The sequence below is a fragment of the Etheostoma cragini genome, chromosome 6 (genome assembly GCF_013103735.1).
Source record: "Etheostoma cragini isolate CJK2018 chromosome 6, CSU_Ecrag_1.0, whole genome shotgun sequence".
Lineage (NCBI taxonomy): Eukaryota > Metazoa > Chordata > Actinopteri > Perciformes > Percidae > Etheostoma > Etheostoma cragini.
In genome coordinates, this window is record NC_048412.1 from 17,917,250 (window position 1) to 17,932,751 (window position 15,502).

At 41.9% G+C, this 15,502-nt stretch overlaps 3 protein-coding genes across 5 annotated transcripts in view; 1 reads left to right on the forward strand and 2 right to left on the reverse strand.

The window, feature by feature from the left end:
• Window positions 1–234, forward strand: part of LOC117946728 (NADH dehydrogenase [ubiquinone] flavoprotein 1, mitochondrial-like) — a 4,909-nt gene extending 4,675 nt beyond the window's left edge. Inside the window, exon 11 of the mRNA XM_034875081.1 lies at window positions 75–234. The gene's annotated coding sequence lies outside the window, so the exon portion shown is untranslated. The remainder of the gene's footprint in view (window positions 1–74) is intronic.
• The window catches only part of khdc4 (KH domain containing 4, pre-mRNA splicing factor), an 18,379-nt gene extending 12,249 nt beyond the window's left edge, over window positions 1–6,130 (reverse strand). The window contains exons 1-14 of one of the 3 annotated variants that reach the window (XM_034875050.1): window positions 5,961–6,130; window positions 5,419–5,596; window positions 5,169–5,297; window positions 4,986–5,065; window positions 4,833–4,885; window positions 4,567–4,745; window positions 4,212–4,423; window positions 4,031–4,091; window positions 3,334–3,394; window positions 2,963–3,213; window positions 2,740–2,883; window positions 2,167–2,276; window positions 1,986–2,071; window positions 352–1,109 (exon numbers count right to left, since the gene is read on the reverse strand). In XM_034875050.1, the coding sequence (XP_034730941.1) occupies window positions 877–1,109; window positions 1,986–2,071; window positions 2,167–2,276; window positions 2,740–2,883; window positions 2,963–3,213; window positions 3,334–3,394; window positions 4,031–4,091; window positions 4,212–4,423; window positions 4,567–4,745; window positions 4,833–4,885; window positions 4,986–5,065; window positions 5,169–5,297; window positions 5,419–5,596; window positions 5,961–5,989 (1,806 nt within the window). In that variant the 5' untranslated portion in view covers window positions 5,990–6,130 and the 3' untranslated portion in view covers window positions 352–876. Of the gene's footprint in view, window positions 1–351; window positions 2,072–2,166; window positions 2,277–2,739; window positions 2,884–2,962; window positions 3,214–3,333; window positions 3,395–4,030; window positions 4,092–4,211; window positions 4,424–4,566; window positions 4,746–4,832; window positions 4,886–4,985; window positions 5,066–5,168; window positions 5,298–5,418; window positions 5,597–5,960 lie in introns of those variants that run through there. The other 2 variants (XM_034875051.1, XM_034875052.1) reach the window with 2 other exon arrangements.
• A 6,707-nt stretch (window positions 6,131–12,837) lies between these two features.
• LOC117946736 (urotensin-2 receptor) overlaps window positions 12,838–15,502 on the reverse strand; it is a 4,367-nt gene continuing 1,702 nt past the window's right edge. Inside the window, exons 2-3 of the mRNA XM_034875096.1 lie at window positions 14,235–15,452; window positions 12,838–13,660 (exon numbers count right to left, since the gene is read on the reverse strand). Of these exons, the coding sequence (XP_034730987.1) occupies window positions 14,260–15,390 (1,131 nt within the window). The 5' untranslated portion in view covers window positions 15,391–15,452 and the 3' untranslated portion in view covers window positions 12,838–13,660; window positions 14,235–14,259. The remainder of the gene's footprint in view (window positions 13,661–14,234; window positions 15,453–15,502) is intronic.

The following is a 15,502-nucleotide window of genomic DNA, read 5'->3' on the forward strand; positions in this document are numbered from 1 at the left end:
AATGTATGAAGTGCTTTTATGCATGTTAAAACTCAAAACGGGTCCGTCGGGACCCTAACACCATAGGAAGGTTAAGTAATAATAGCTCATTGTGCCATATGACATTGTGTACCTCGTTTTTTTTTAACCTAGTTCAAATATGAAATAGTTCAAATTTAAAAATATTTTTGTTCTGATTAAGCATGCAACATTGTACTGCTTAAATGGCATTACATTTTTTCCTTAAGTTTAAAAGTTATCATCATTGCAAAACCCTTACAGGCAAAAATGTTTTTCATGTGAGAATAAATATAAATTCTGCAGAAAGACTTTCAGACGGAAAATACACGTTACCAATAATCACAAGCTCAACACGGCAATAAATTAAGTTTATTTATTTCACAAAAGCATGAAATAAATTCAATAGATTTACTACATATTAGTCCAATATGATCTGTACAAAAAGACCAGAATAGGAAAGGATGGTGTCACTGATCTGGACAGGGACAAAAGGAAGGAAAAAATGCGTAACAAAAAGCTGTACTAGGGATAAAATGAAAAGTGGTCACTGATGTGCAACATCATTGCCTTGTGATATTGTAAATAAAATAAAACTGGAGGCAGAATATCTCATCTGACCATCTATACATCCACAAAATAGTTTGAGTATCAGTCCTGCAAATGTTTATGTTCAAACTATAATTTGTGCACCAAAAGAAACAAACCATAGTTTCCCAAAACATGAATATGTCCATTTGGACCCATGTACTAAAATAATGCTGGAACCAACATGAAGTGGAGTCATCCATGTGATGAATGGTGGAAAAAGACTCAGTTTGGGTCAACATCCTGTAAGACTCGGCACAAAGCGCTGAGGGAGTTTAGATATTTCCTGTTTTAGGGTGCCATCCAGAAGGGCATAGACTGCTGCTGTGGCTGTGTTTTAGCACGAGGGGGAGGTGGCGGAGGGCAGCGGTAGCCTTGTGTCCAGCCTGAGGAGGTGGAGTGGGGGGGAACTGCCCCAGGGTTACCTGGCCCTGAGGCTTTGGAGGTTGAGTGGTCTTCCTCTTCATCAGAGGAGTCGCCGGTGTACGCCACCAAACCAGTTTTCATTCTCTTCACTGAGGGCTCTGAAAGAAGAGGGGAAGCACGCAGAAGAAGGAAAGAAAGAAAGGTGGAGAGGAAAAATACACAAAAACAACAGCGGCAACATGTTTCACGTAGGACAGGTTCAAGTTCATTATTCCAAACACATTTTGGGAGAAACAATTAGTTAATAGATTTAAATCATATTTTGTCAGCAGAGTAGAGGAGGGGGCAGCCATTCAAAAGCAGCCATTGGTTGGTGGGGAGCCGTCCACGGGAGTAGTAGGACAGCGTGACAGGACGAGTGTTGCCCCACCCCCAATCAGAATCCATCATCGCCCCAGAGATACATGGAAAAGAAGAAAAACACAGAGAAAAAGAGAAAAACACAAAAACAGGAGAGATTCTCGTTAGTGAGGAAAGCAAACAAACTACAAACAACCCCAGACTGATGATGTCATCAGAATGGGACGGTCACGTCGATTCGAAATATCAGACTTCTTAAACAAACAATGCACAAAAGATGTCGGGTCATAACTCCGCCTCACTATCTGGAGATTTCTAGTCACAGCAGCAGAATCCTGCAAGAATCATAAAAAGCATAAGGCCCAGTTTGAGCATTTCTCTAATCTGCCATAAAAACATCGTAATTCAAATCCAAAGAAATACAAGCTTTTAGAGGAACATTTTGCAATTTATGTAACAGCTGTACCTCTTTAATCTCATTGAGACCACTGACATTTAGACACAGTCTAGTGGCCTGAGAGACGATTTACATTTGACTCTTTGCAGCTCTACATTAAATATGTGAATAGATCCAGGCTGAGCTTATAAAGTGTCACAATACAAATCCATAGTCCCCCTGACTGTGGATTTGGATTTGGGCAGGGATTTGTGAGTCCACAGGATAATACCCTTACCCACGGGGCCTTGTGGTGCCCTTTTTTCCTCCATCTTGGGTCTCACTCCATTCACAGTCAGCAGAGGTGGAGGCATTAGCTGCCTACTGGAGAACACAGAGAGAAATGGTGTTAGTTAACTATGCCTACCGGGCCTTACACACATTAATTAAATGTAAACAAATGTAACTACACTGTGTACCTGTCCCTCTCACTCGGTGGGCCAGAGGAACTCTGTGGTGGGGGTCCTGTAGTCTCGGAGCTGCCCACTGGGAAGCCTGCACCTAAATTAGTCATATGAATGGGTCCATGCTATGAGCAGAAAAACACACAGGCGCGATTAGCACACATCCTCTACTAAACCCTGTCCTGACACTAGCTGGTATGACTTATAACTATATCATCAACAACAAAAGAAACAAAAACTGTCATTGTGAATAGCTTACCACAAGTTTGATTACTCTGACATTTCCCCAGCCACTATGAAAGATACTTCAAGCTTATCAGTATTAATAATACCTTTTTCTGAAACGCCTTATTACCAGTAGAAACTGTAAGTGAACAAAAGGAAACTGCAAACCATGCCATCTCAACGATGTACGTAAAACTTTTTAAAGAAAGGATGAAATGGTAGTGTAAAGTAATAGAGCGGCAAAAGACATACATGCACATGCACAGATGATAACATAGGGGCCAAAAGGTAGAGAAAAGAAAGGGGAAAATAAAAATCAGCAGAATAATTATGGGTTGTAAAGGTGGAAGAGCTAAATATCACCTGGTATCCGAGTAGGCCGCTGTTCCTCTCATCTGGGATCTCCTCTGTGAAACGTCTTTTCTGTGGTGGGTTGACTGGAGCGGCAGGAGGTGGAGCTTTGGGTGGCGCTGCAGCTGATGGAGGAAAAGGTACAGGAGGAAGAGTCTGCAGGAATGGAAAGACATATGGTAAGTATTATTGCTTTGCATGCTTTACACACATGGTTTTGATGGCTTGGTCCTACCTGTGGCATAGTGCCTGAAGCAGCGGCATGAGCTGGAGCGAGGGAGTGAGCGGGAACAGGGGGGAGGGAGTACTGAGGAGGCACGCCTGCAGGTGCACTGGGATGTATAGGAGGTGGGATAGTGTAAGGTAGGGAGACAGGTTGTGGCTGAGGTGGTGGTACAGGCATGGCGTAGCCTGGCTGGTATCCAGCAGGGGGGTAGTAAGGAGGTTGAGGAGGCATCCCATTCACCACTGGAGGCTGTGCAAAGCCTGGGGGGGAATGGGTGAGAAACAGATCAAGTCAGAATCTTCCATTGACTTTTGACAATTGACTGCATTGCCAAATAAAGTGATAAATCTAATCACAGAAAGCCATTGGCTATATTGTACCTTGTTGCGTTGGCATCATTGAGCTCATTTGATTGAGGAAACGAGAGTACTCTGCATGAACCTAGACAAAGACAAACCTTGTTTGTCAGGATGTTAGCATGAAAATGTACTATTGTAGGTAAACATGTTAAGAAAACAGCAAAAAACTAAGATGTAACATGTCACTTACGAAAGAGAACATTGTATAAACCTACTGCATAATAATAAGAACTATATATATAACCCTGTAATTGTCTCCATCTGTTGAAAGCCCAACCGACTCGGGTTTTAGCAAGTCGTATGTCACTTTTATTTTATATTTATTTACAACTTATTTAATACCTCCTGGTAGAAGGGAGGAAAAACATTTAAAAAATTATGTTTTGCACAGCTACATGTAAAAGGAAATATAAGCAGAAAACTCACTAGTTGGAATATCGTCTTTCGGCAAAAAACATGTGCATGTAAACATAGTCACTGATTTTGTTGGCAAGTTACACAATTTGGAAATTCAGCTAGGCTTGTGCCAAATCTGTCAGCTGGTGGTGGCCTGTGAGCCAGCTCTTCCTCCAGCCAGTTAACAATGTCAGCAACAACAAAGCATGCATTTGGAGTTGTATGAGCTTGTAATGAATGTCAATTGTAGCTGGAATGAAAAAGCACAGACCTGGACAAAGTATTGTGGTTTAACATTTCACCATAACAGGAAATTACTAACCGTCTGAAGCAGGTTCTCACACAAGATTTTTGCTGCCGCGAGTCCGTCTGGTTTAGGATGACTGGAGAGAAAACAACATGCATTTAATTCTACTGAGCCCACAATGCTATGGAACAAAAACTAGTTAATATTATTACACAAGCAGATGTTCTTAATCTTTTATTAGTAAATCAACACCCACCTAATGTAGATGTACATGGGTTCAAAGGCCTCTCGTCCAGAGGCAGGTTCCAAACAGCCTGATCCTTTTCCTCTGAGGAAGACTTTGGCCCCAGTCTCAGCCTGAATATGTTGCAGGTACGAACAGCCAGGACCCTCAACCCGCTCTTTGACCACAAACCCAAGGATAGCATGCTCCAGGCCCACAAAGATTTTATCTTGAACGTAATGCATCTGAGAAAAGAGGGACAACATAAGGGCATAAATACAACTATATGCATTACTGTAGGTTAAATTGCAAATATTGTCTTCTCCCTCAGCAACATTTTTAGTGTGTATACTAAGCTTTAATGGTAATAGCATTTATTTACCCTTACCCCGGACTGAAAGTGTGGTTTGTGATGGGTCATGGGAGGCAGCGATGAAGGAGGCGGGTTATGCTGCTGGTAAACTGTGACTGATGCCCCACTAGGGGTGAACGGTGAAGAAGATGATGAGGCAGTTGCAGCCTTCACCACACCATTGGTGATGATCTCCTTGATTCTATTAACTGCCCCTGGAGAACAAGGGAACAAATCCGTCAGTTTAATTACATGATATATGAAGACACAGACTCATTAAAAAAGTCTGAAAAAGTACTGACTGTCGACGAGCTCTCTAGTCTGTCCTTGGACATGCAGATACAGAGGTCGATCCCTAAGTGGAAAGAGCAAAAGGTTTGTGTTAAAATAATAATTAAAGCAGCAAGCTGATGATTTTTATGATCGGTATCTGAAAATGAGAGGAGAAAAGTCACCCTGGTAGCGCTTTGCCTTTCTCTTCTGCTGTCATGTAACGGCCTCTGGTTGAAACTGCAGCGCCGCTAACCTTACTGATCTGCAGAAAAACAAGTGCATGTTAATAAACAGTCCACAAAGCCAGTGATGGACTTAATTATTTGAGATATGATTATCTTGATGTTGATAACATTGTTACTGACCTCATCCTGTGTTTGTCCGCGTGTTAGCAGATTACGACAGGTAATTGGGACATCATTGATCTCAACCTCAGCTACAACCAAGTCATCTTTGGCTTTTGTTGGCACTGGCGGCTTCCCAATACATATAGACTGACAGAGGAGTAGAGTCAAGAGATAAATTATGTGTCACAAGTTAAGAGGGGACACTGTCACTTAACAGTATTAGAGACTAACCAGGCATTTCTTATGCATGAATCATGCTCCGTATTACCTTATCAGGTGGTCCCGGGATGCCTATCTGCGAGGGTTTGAGTTTGCCCTTAGCTACCAACATAGCATTAATCTTGGCAGCCACCGCAGCTGCAGCATCCAGAGCCCCGGTGGGTGCTGCTTCTGCCTCCCCCATCCCACCAGAGCCAGGGCCGGGCTGGTCCCATTTGCTGCGGCGGCTGGGAGAACAGAAAAACATAACAGATGACACATTACACATCTGCCGTTGACTGTTGAGCCAAGACGAACAAGAAGTGAGACTGGATTTTATTGTCTTACTTCTTTTTCCCTCCTATGGTTTTGCCTCATTGTAAGTACAGGCACACTTCAAACTGCATGCATTATTATCAAATATCTCATATAACATGTAACTACAGTTTAACTAGCATAAACCACTGCTGAGCTGCTCGACAACAATCCGCCATGATTACATAAACTGGCTAACCTAAGTTAGCTATAGCTAGCCGGCTAGCTAGCTAGCTAGCTAGACGGGGAGTCAAATACCACAATAAAATATAAAACAGCCCGTTTTCACACACTCACCCGCCGTTTTGGGTTCCACAATATGACATCAATATCTTGTCAAATGGAAAATGTTCTCTCAGTTTTAATGTAAGTGTGATAACCCTCTCTTGACTTCTTCTGCACAGTGGTCTCTGTGATGATTACTAGCCACCGCTACGTACCTCACTGAGTGTTTCCGCCTCCGGTTGATGTTGTGTGCTTGCAAAAACCACAAGAGGGCGCCAGATACCAGCATTAGTCATGCGCATCAAAAGTGTTTTGATGTGGTGCGGCTGCCTCGCCTGTCCCATCTTTTATCACTTCCGTGCCACCCTTGGCGAGTTCTCCAGAGAAGGCATCAAAGTTTCCAGTGGAGGAAGATGCCATGGGCTGCAGGACAGGCTTCGTGATAGTCCATTTAATCAAGGTAAGTGTGAGCAACTAAGAACTTTTAAAAACGTCATGTTAAATGCATGAATTAATGTCTCGTAGTATAACTTTTAAAACACGTGTCAGGATGTTGTTTGATTTGTGCTGTGACTCCTGACGTTTTTGACAGATGGGTTTTTTGCTGTTTGTCTCGCTCTTTAGATTGCAAGTTGTCTGATGGAAACATGTAGGCCTATTTGTGGCAAGTTTAGCTATATAGATACAACATTATAAAGTCCAACTTAGACCAAAGAAAAACAACAATTTTTATGGGCAAAATAACAAATTCGAAAAGGGCTAATATATTTCGTGACCTGTTCGTATCATTTTAATATGGCGTTAATGTCTTTAGACCTGTTGAAAGCATGGTCTTATCTTTTGCAAATAGAATACAAACCTCTTAACCTTTCAAAATGTTTGAAAGTTGTCCGAGCTGTAGGCTTACAGTATTCTTCATGGTTGCCAGCCAGGCCCTAAAGGCCATAAGCCAACATTTAATATCCTGTGCAGAGACATACCACAGCATCAGGCTGTTCTGATGTTCTGGGTTACTCCAATTCACTCTGGACTCAGGTACAGGTGTTTAGTTACTGACCACCCAGGACCTCAGAGCAAGGCCAGGAGGTGCAAGTTACTGTGGAAGGTTAGAACGCTGTGTGGGGGCAACATGGATCAATAGATTGTACAACCAGCAAACCTAGATTAATTTCTTTTGTCCTGTGTTGTGGGGTGTTGACAACAGTCTACAAAACCTTTGATTAGGATCAAGGCACGCCATCTGTACGTAAGAGGAAATTGCTTGTTTTAAAAGGCTCAATATTAGTTTTCAATCACAACACTGCCTTTGTTCATGCTCATCTATTAGGACTGAAGATGTTTATACTTTGCCTTTTATTATTTCAAGAGTCAAAGCAATGGATTATTTTCATGCCCTTGTTTTAAAATTAAGCTGCCATTTGTGAAATACTGCTTTTTAAGTTTTGCAATTATGTTTGTATTGAAGTAAGATGCAGGATTCCTTGGTTTTCTTTCTCATGTCATCTAGAGTTCATCTAGTTTGAACTTTCTCTTTCCTTGATTTTAAAGTCAGATCCCATTCAACCATGATTTTCTTTCTCTAGAAAGCTGCTCAGTACCTTTTACACACACAACATTTTAATGAGTTACATTTATTTTTATTAAAAGCAGATTTTATGATGAGTACAGTACTGACAAAGTTACAGTACAGCAGTTTTGTAGGACTTTACATTAAGATGTTGATCCTGTTAGATACATATAGCAGCATACAGCTTTGATTAGCTGAAGTAGTTTGTATTTGGTTTGTGTTCAAATTCCTTAAAGATTTTATTTCTCACATACTCAACATATCTTATTTTATCATATTTTCATATTATCATATTTTGTGCAGTGAAATGCTTGGCTATAAACTGTGGGTGTATCAGGGCAGTATTCATAGTGGAATTAATTTATTTCCTTTTAGGATATTTGCTCTTTAGTGGGTGAACAGAGCTTGTTCAAGTGTTGAGCCCTCAGGACGGGAGTCCTCCCCTCTGGGGACTCTGTTACTGGGATGGGTCAGTTACTGAGCCACCCGAGCTGGAAGTTCAGCCAGTGCAAAGACAGGGGAAGAACATTTTGTGTTGCCAATTTATAGCTGTTACTAGCAGCTGCTAATAAAATATTTAAGTACATAATATTACAGTATAATTATACGACAACGGTAGTGACATAAAGGCAGTGACTTACCTTCTACATATATTATAAATATATTATACATTATGGATGCTTGGTGTAGAACAACCAAGTCTACACAGAGCTGACTAAAGGCAGAGGAAACTGTGAAAGAATAACTGTGAAAGACACAGTTTACATGGTTGGTTTAAACTATGAAGTTTTGTTCTCATATTTCACCTGCAGGTGGCACTCTAATTCTAAACACCATACTGTCCACTCTTCCACCTTCACTCTCAGATAAGGAAGTGTCACTGTTAAAATCAGTTAATATATAGGGCCTAGAACTTAACTTTTTATTTTGATACTTCTTAATGAAATCGCTCAAAGCTGCTAAGGGTGCTCCGATTGATCGGCCACTGATTGTTATCGGCTGATAAAGGCTTTAAATAGTTTGATCGGTGGTCTCCATAAAGGCCGATCCGTCTGTGAGAAAAGTTGTTACTACTACTGAATAAATCTATGCAGTGATTGAAAGGACATTTTTTTTATTTTGAGCTAGAACACAAAGATAAACAATTACTGATTTATTCTCTAAACATGTGTGACTGTTGTGTCGTGGCTTCTGTTTCCAGTTCATTACAGCAGGACAATCCTAAAATACTTTACACCTCATGCCTTTTTATCTCGACACCCCAAGATATTTGATTTTGTTTTCTTTGCTCTGCGCTTAACGTTTAAGTACACTTTAAGTTTGTGTAAATTACCAATTGCAGTTTTTTTGTAATCTATTTCGAAATAAGGCTTATTTGTTAAGCTCTAAGCTGTTTAAGATGTGTCTCTAACAGAGGAAGTAGACAGTTGAATGTTTCCTCTCAACAGTTGACAATTCACAATACATTACCTTCTGTTAATTTTAATAAATATACATTGTTGTTAAGACTATTGAAATTACTATATGATAAATATATGACATGATAAACAGAAACAGGCTTCAAATAGACCCGGTGACCGGTATCAACCAAGAATGCCTCCGGCAATTGTTGATCAGCCCCAAAAATCCTGATCGGAGCACCTTAAATAGCTGCCATTCCTTTGTGTAAAATGCACATTTGGCGTAACAAGAAGCAGCTAGTCCTTTAGGAAGCCATGCCACTAGTCTATTAGTATTCACATACATAATAGGGCGTCACATTTAAAGAGCTGGATCAAGATAATATTTGGTACTTTTGCTTGAAAGATTCTTAGGAAATAGTCACAGTTTGTTTTCTGCTGATCAACTCATTGTTTCAGCTCTTATACATAATAGCACATCAACACATGCTTTTGTTTCTAAGATTGAACAGTGTTATGGAAATGCATAATTTCCTTTCACCTCCCTGCATGAACAAACCATGAGGTTCAGATGAGTTAGTTGTCAGAAGGTCAGAGGTCAGGGGAGCTTTGACGCCTAAGTCGACAGGGATGACTGTTTACGGGCAGCAGGGAGGTGAGGGAGAGGGAGCAGAGAGCAATGTTGAAGCACAGGGAGAAGGAGCGAGAGGGGCAGACGCGCCATATTTACTGTCTTTCCTAGTAAGAGCCCGAGTGTGAACCGTAATGTGTATGTTGGTTGATGTAACCTCCGGCCTTCAAGGCGCGCAAGCCTGGGTCTCGCCTGATCCTGGCGGCTGACACAGAGGTGTGAAGTCAGGGGACGTGATGGGGAGGAGGGCGCCTCATGCTGAGGTTGCCATGGGTTGAACAAAGAAACACTGTGAGCTTCCAGGTTTCAGTGTTTGCTGTCAAACCCGCAATCACAAACCATTTTTTTTTTAATGCTGTGTAGCGTACATGTGCAGGTGTTGTAAAACTTAAATTAGTGTGTGTTTGATAACAAGCTGATGTTACAGATGTTGAATGTCTGTTAAATCTATAAAGTTATTCTAGAACTTTCTAGTGCCGCTTAAGAGTTCTTTGTCATTTATAATGCAAAAACTTGACTTGAAACTTGCAAACATTAATGTCATATAGGTGAGCCCATGCAAAGGAATGAGACTCTAGGCGAGGCAAAAAGTGTGGATGGGACGAAAAGTGACTGAGAGAGGGAAAACAGATGGCAAGATTGCATTTTAGAGGAGGGCAGGCGGAGGAGGAGTGCGAAGGGAATCTTTTTTGTGTATGTCTGGAGAGAATGGGAGCTTCTTATACACCTCACAGCGGGAATTTGGCCCGGGCTGCAGGCTTGTCTCGTCTACACAGCGGGGTGCTTTCCTGAGCGGGTTGCCCAGGGGAGGGGCACCTGCAGCAGCCTCAAACACTGGTCAGTACGAGAGGCTGAGAGGCGGGGTAGGTTAATTCTGGTATGGAAAGATGCTTGAAACGGACATGTGCTGGATTTATGAATGCTTCAGGTAGGTCAGAGCGACGCTCCCATAAGAAAATATTTGTCCTTGTATTTTCCTTGTGGACTAGAGAGGAGGAGGAGGACCAAGCCCACAATCTCAGAATTCAATTTTTTAGAAAGCTTCTGTTGCATACAAGGACAAAAGTTATGATTGGAGCAAGTCGGTCTGTGCTGGCAACTACCAACACAAACAACACAAAGTTTATAAATCGACCATCCTGCCAACTGAGACAATATTTTCCATCCATTTGGTTGGGTTGACCAAACATCACGTATTTGGAGTTTATCAAACACTCAGTCATTCCCGCAGACCTGAGGGAGGACTTAATCATCTGATATATTGAATTTTTGAACACGCAAACACCCGAAACCTCTCCACTATGCCGACTCAGAAAATTGAACAACAAGCTCCCTGTGCTTTAATATCCACACTGCTGCTAAATGTCTTTTTTGGAGAGGTTTCATCTTTACAGAAGCTACACCCTCCATCTTCTGTCATTTTGGTATGACCCAGGGGTCCAAAAATCACCTCTCACCTCTCACAAATCAGTCTCATATAAGGGCTCATGATTTCAAACGTATATTTGTCTGCAAGAAATTCCTTTCAAATGGACAAATGTGCTAAGAAGGCCTCCGTTGTCTGTGATAGGTGGATGGATATTGCATTAACCTCACAACAGAAATTCCCCCTGTTGTGTGACCGCACAGGGCTTTGGATAATAACTGCAGAGGGAACATTATGCTCAGAGGTAACCAGGACAGGTAAATGGAAACACATGGTAGGCAGCATGGACTCCTGAAATAATGGCTTCACAGTGCAGAGAAACGCACGAGCTGCCTTGACAAATGCTTTTGGTATGTGTCCCTTCAACCTGTTGGTATTACCAATGCAGCTACTCCTGCAGCTCTTGGGTTTTCTTCTCCTCAAGTAATGTTTCTACATGTATGTATCCATGTTATGTGCAATTAAATAAACCCACTCTTTAAGTTGGCTTTCCTCACATAATTACATTTTACATTACATTTAACATGAAATCAAATAAATAATCCATCACGTAAGGCTTATATACTCAAGTTACTGCATGTCAAGTTAAACCACAGTTAATAGAACTCACTGGTCCTTCTGTGTGATGTGGGTGGAAAAACACCCTTGCCCATTAATGAAATTAAAAATGTTATGGATCACTGCCACGTGTTAACCTGCTATTCCCTGTGCTGTTTGTCAAAATAACAAATGTCTGGAATTTAATTCAGAATCTCTTCCCTTAGAGACTTAATGCTTTTTTTAACATGTAGATTTAAATGTGTTTTTTTTTTCCTTTATGAGAATAAACACATTGTGCAATTCTTTTATATAGACATACAATCTTTTATGTATTTTGTATAAGGTTGTCTCAGGTCTTCTGCTGTGCAATTGAAACACATTTTAAATAAACATACAGGAAAAAAACAACCTCCTCAGAAATTGTTCAATGCTTCAATTTGGCCAAATCAAGCCCATGAATTTTTAATTCATTGGATCATCAAGGAGCTGCATATTATTTAAAGGAAAGTTAATTTCCATCAGCACAGATGTAGACATGCTGTAAGCTTTACAAAGTGAGCCTATGCTGAAAGAATTAGATTTGAACAGAATTAGATTTTAAATTAATAGCTATTTTGTCTTCTGTAAATTATACTCAGCCAATATGCAGATTGCAGATATATGCAGATTTCTGCAACATGTGATTAATTAGTTTACAACACACTCAAGTATAACCTGTCATTTTATCTTAAGGCTTGTGTTTGTGTTTTGGTTAATTTTCTACCTAGTTTTTCTAAACCTTCTGCTGTTCCTTTTTTTCCGGCCTTTTATATCTTAACTAGAAGTATGTGGTATAGAGTAAACAAGTAACAAACAGGACACACAAGGGGAGAAAAAATGGGAGATGACATACAATAATAGTCCCCTGCCGGACTTGAACCTGGAATCTTACAATTACATGGTTAGTATCTTAAACCCATAGACTTGAGAACACCATGTTTCTGACCAAAGCACCATGCAATATAGATACCACACAGCCCCCTTTAATCCCATCATCCCATCCCTGTCCCTACTCATTTCTGTTAAACAACAATATTTGTTCATCTGTGTTAAGGAGCAGCAGGGTCTGCGATACAGCACAGTGCAGCCTTTAAGTCCGACAGACAGAGACAGGCCGTTGCTACAGGGAGACACAGAAACACCAGCCAGCGAATGTATACACAAGAATGGGGAAGACCTTGCAGAGTCACTGACGTACAGACACAGACTGACTTGCTGTTGTTGGTTGCTGTCTATGGTTTTTTTATTAGTGTGAGAACACTAAAATGTGTGATCTTAAGTTACATTTGGTTTAGGTCACTTTCTCCTTCTTTTCTCCCAGCTAAAGATCCAATCCCACAGTGAACTACAGAAAGCATAGTCTTTATTCAAAGCTATATATTAGGCATTATTATAAACATAAGTTACAATCAACAAAAGTTTAAGCCATGCAACAAATTGCACGATTCAAAAATAATGACTACAATTTCAAACCCAACATGCAGGTCATGATTATAACAAAAGACAAAAGACTGTTGACCCGCTCAAACATAATTCATTATGTCAACAAACAATGTCTCAGAAAAATGTCCCAAGAGGTTCTGGCCAGTTACAGCCAGTTTTTCAAAAACAAACATTTTCTTTGATAGTTCTCTAAAAACAAGCAGAAGGGATTTACTGGAAAGGCTTGTGCATGCGCAACATACAACATAAACTCTTCTCAATGTATACAATACAGGTTTTTTGTTGACTAAATAAACAATACATCTGTTATTAAATCTGTTTTTGGGGTAAGTTACTCTGCACAAGGAATTACTGCAGTAACCACTTTTGTTACAAATGCCATTGTTTTACTTTACCATAGGCACAAATATAATATCAAAACATTTAAAACCAAATAATTAACTTGGTAACTACATCAATTAAAGACACATTATTTTATATGACCATCAAAGTTTGTGAAATGTTATCAGATAAAGCATTTATTAGGTGACATGTCTTTTTGATTGTCTCCCAACAGGAAGTTCTTTTTTAAAGCATTTATACAAAGTGCTATCATTTGCTCAGTATCGTTCTGTTTCCTTAGTTTGTAGTCTAAGGATAAATCCGTCGTGGTGCCTAGTATGGAACTCATAAAGCATTCATATACAGTACCTTGTCACAAATGTATGTACACTCACATTATTGTCTCTGGGGCGACTTCATGCTCACCCAGTAAGAGCGTGCACCCCATGTAGGCCGAGTACTTTTTAGCGGCCAGGGGTTCGAATCGAACCTGCGGCCCTTTGCTGCGTGTCATCCCCCATTTCTCTCCCACCTTTCCCATCTATCCACTGTCACCCTTAATTAGAGGTAAAAAAGCCAATAAAAATAATCTTTAAAGGGCCTATGAAATGGTGCCCTTTGGATGCTTTTATATAGACCTTTGTCATCCCCTAATACCGTATCTGATTCAGCCTTGGTGCAGAATTACAGCCACTAGAGCCAGTCCCACAATGAGCTATCCTTAGGCTTTCTCCTCCTTTCCTTATGACTTCATAAGGAGCAAGATTTCAGATCGACCTATCTGAGCTTTCATTTTCTCAAAGGCAGAGCAGAATACTAGGACTCAGTTTACACCTATTGCCATTTCTTGCCACTGGGGGACCATAGGCAGGCTGGGGGAACTCATATTAATTTTAACAAACCTCATAAAGTGAAATTTTCATGGCATGGGGCCTTGCCATGGAAAAAAAAGATTGTCTCTGATGTCAAAGACACACACACACTCTCACACACACACATACATACTACTGCAGTGGACTGCTCTTACGGCAGAGCTGATTTGCTGATGTCATCGTCTGCCGGTTACATCTTCGTTTTCCAGTCAATAGTGTGTAGAAGAATGGATTCACACAGGAGTTCCCATACGTCAGCCCTGTGAGGATACGATTCACAGTCACCTGTGTCCCTACTGGTACTGTCCGCAGCATGTCGGGCTGATAGAGTGGCAGCAGCTGCCAGATCCAGAAAGGGAGGAAGCAGGCCCAGAAGGCCAGAACAATACCAAGTATGAGGAGCAGAACTTTGGGTTTGGGTGCACGGGGGGGACAAGCAGTGCTGCCCCCACTGGCCCAGCCTGGCCTGGTCTGAGACACCCAGTAAAGCCGGCCTAGAGTAGCATAAAGTGCTCCAATGGCTAGCCCGGGACCAAGAATGCTGGTGCAGAAGAGCACGCTCAGATAGGCCTTGGAGCTCTGCTCGTCCCATGCCGGCACACACAGCTGGCCCTCGTGGTTCTCCCCATCCTCCAGGTGCAGCGTGATCATCATGGGCAGACTGAGAGCCACAGCCAGTCCCCAGGCCAGGCCTACACGCAGCAGGCTGGAGGAGTTGGAGGAGGAGGTGTGCAGGGGATGGGCCACTGCCCGGTAGCGGTCCAGACTCATGGCAGTGAGAGTAAAGATGGAAGCGTGCATGGTGAGGAGGTCGAGGCTCAGGAGGAGACGGCAGCCTGGCTCACCAAAGGCCCAGCCTGAAGCCAAGCTGTCGTATACGATGAAGGGAGCGGTGAAAAGGTAGAGCAGATCAGCAAGAGCAAGGCTCAGCACCTGGAGATGAAGAGAGGAGGAGGGAGAGGAAGAGGAGGAAGGGGAGGAGGAGTTGGCGAGGCAGGATGGTACAGGTACTTTCATCAAGCAGCAGGCCGTTCCTGCTCCACATCTTCTTCTACTTGTCTTGCGCCTCAGAAGGAGGCCCATAGTGTACAGGTTTCCTGTGATGCCCAGCAAGGAGAGGAGGGAGAGGAGGGAGCAGAAGAGAGCTGTGGATGCCAGGCTGGGGGATGGAGAGATAGAGGGAGAGGAGGAGGGAACAGAGAAATTGGGGATAATAGGGAAGGTGTATGGGGAAGGGGGAGGCAAAGAGCCTGAGAGGTCCATAGTGTGAGATTATAAAAAGTTTTGAAAGTTGCAAAAAAGGCAGCCAGTGAATGGTAGATGGTCTGTTTCAGATGCAAAGTGAAGGATGAAGAGATGGGGGGGGGGGGGGGGG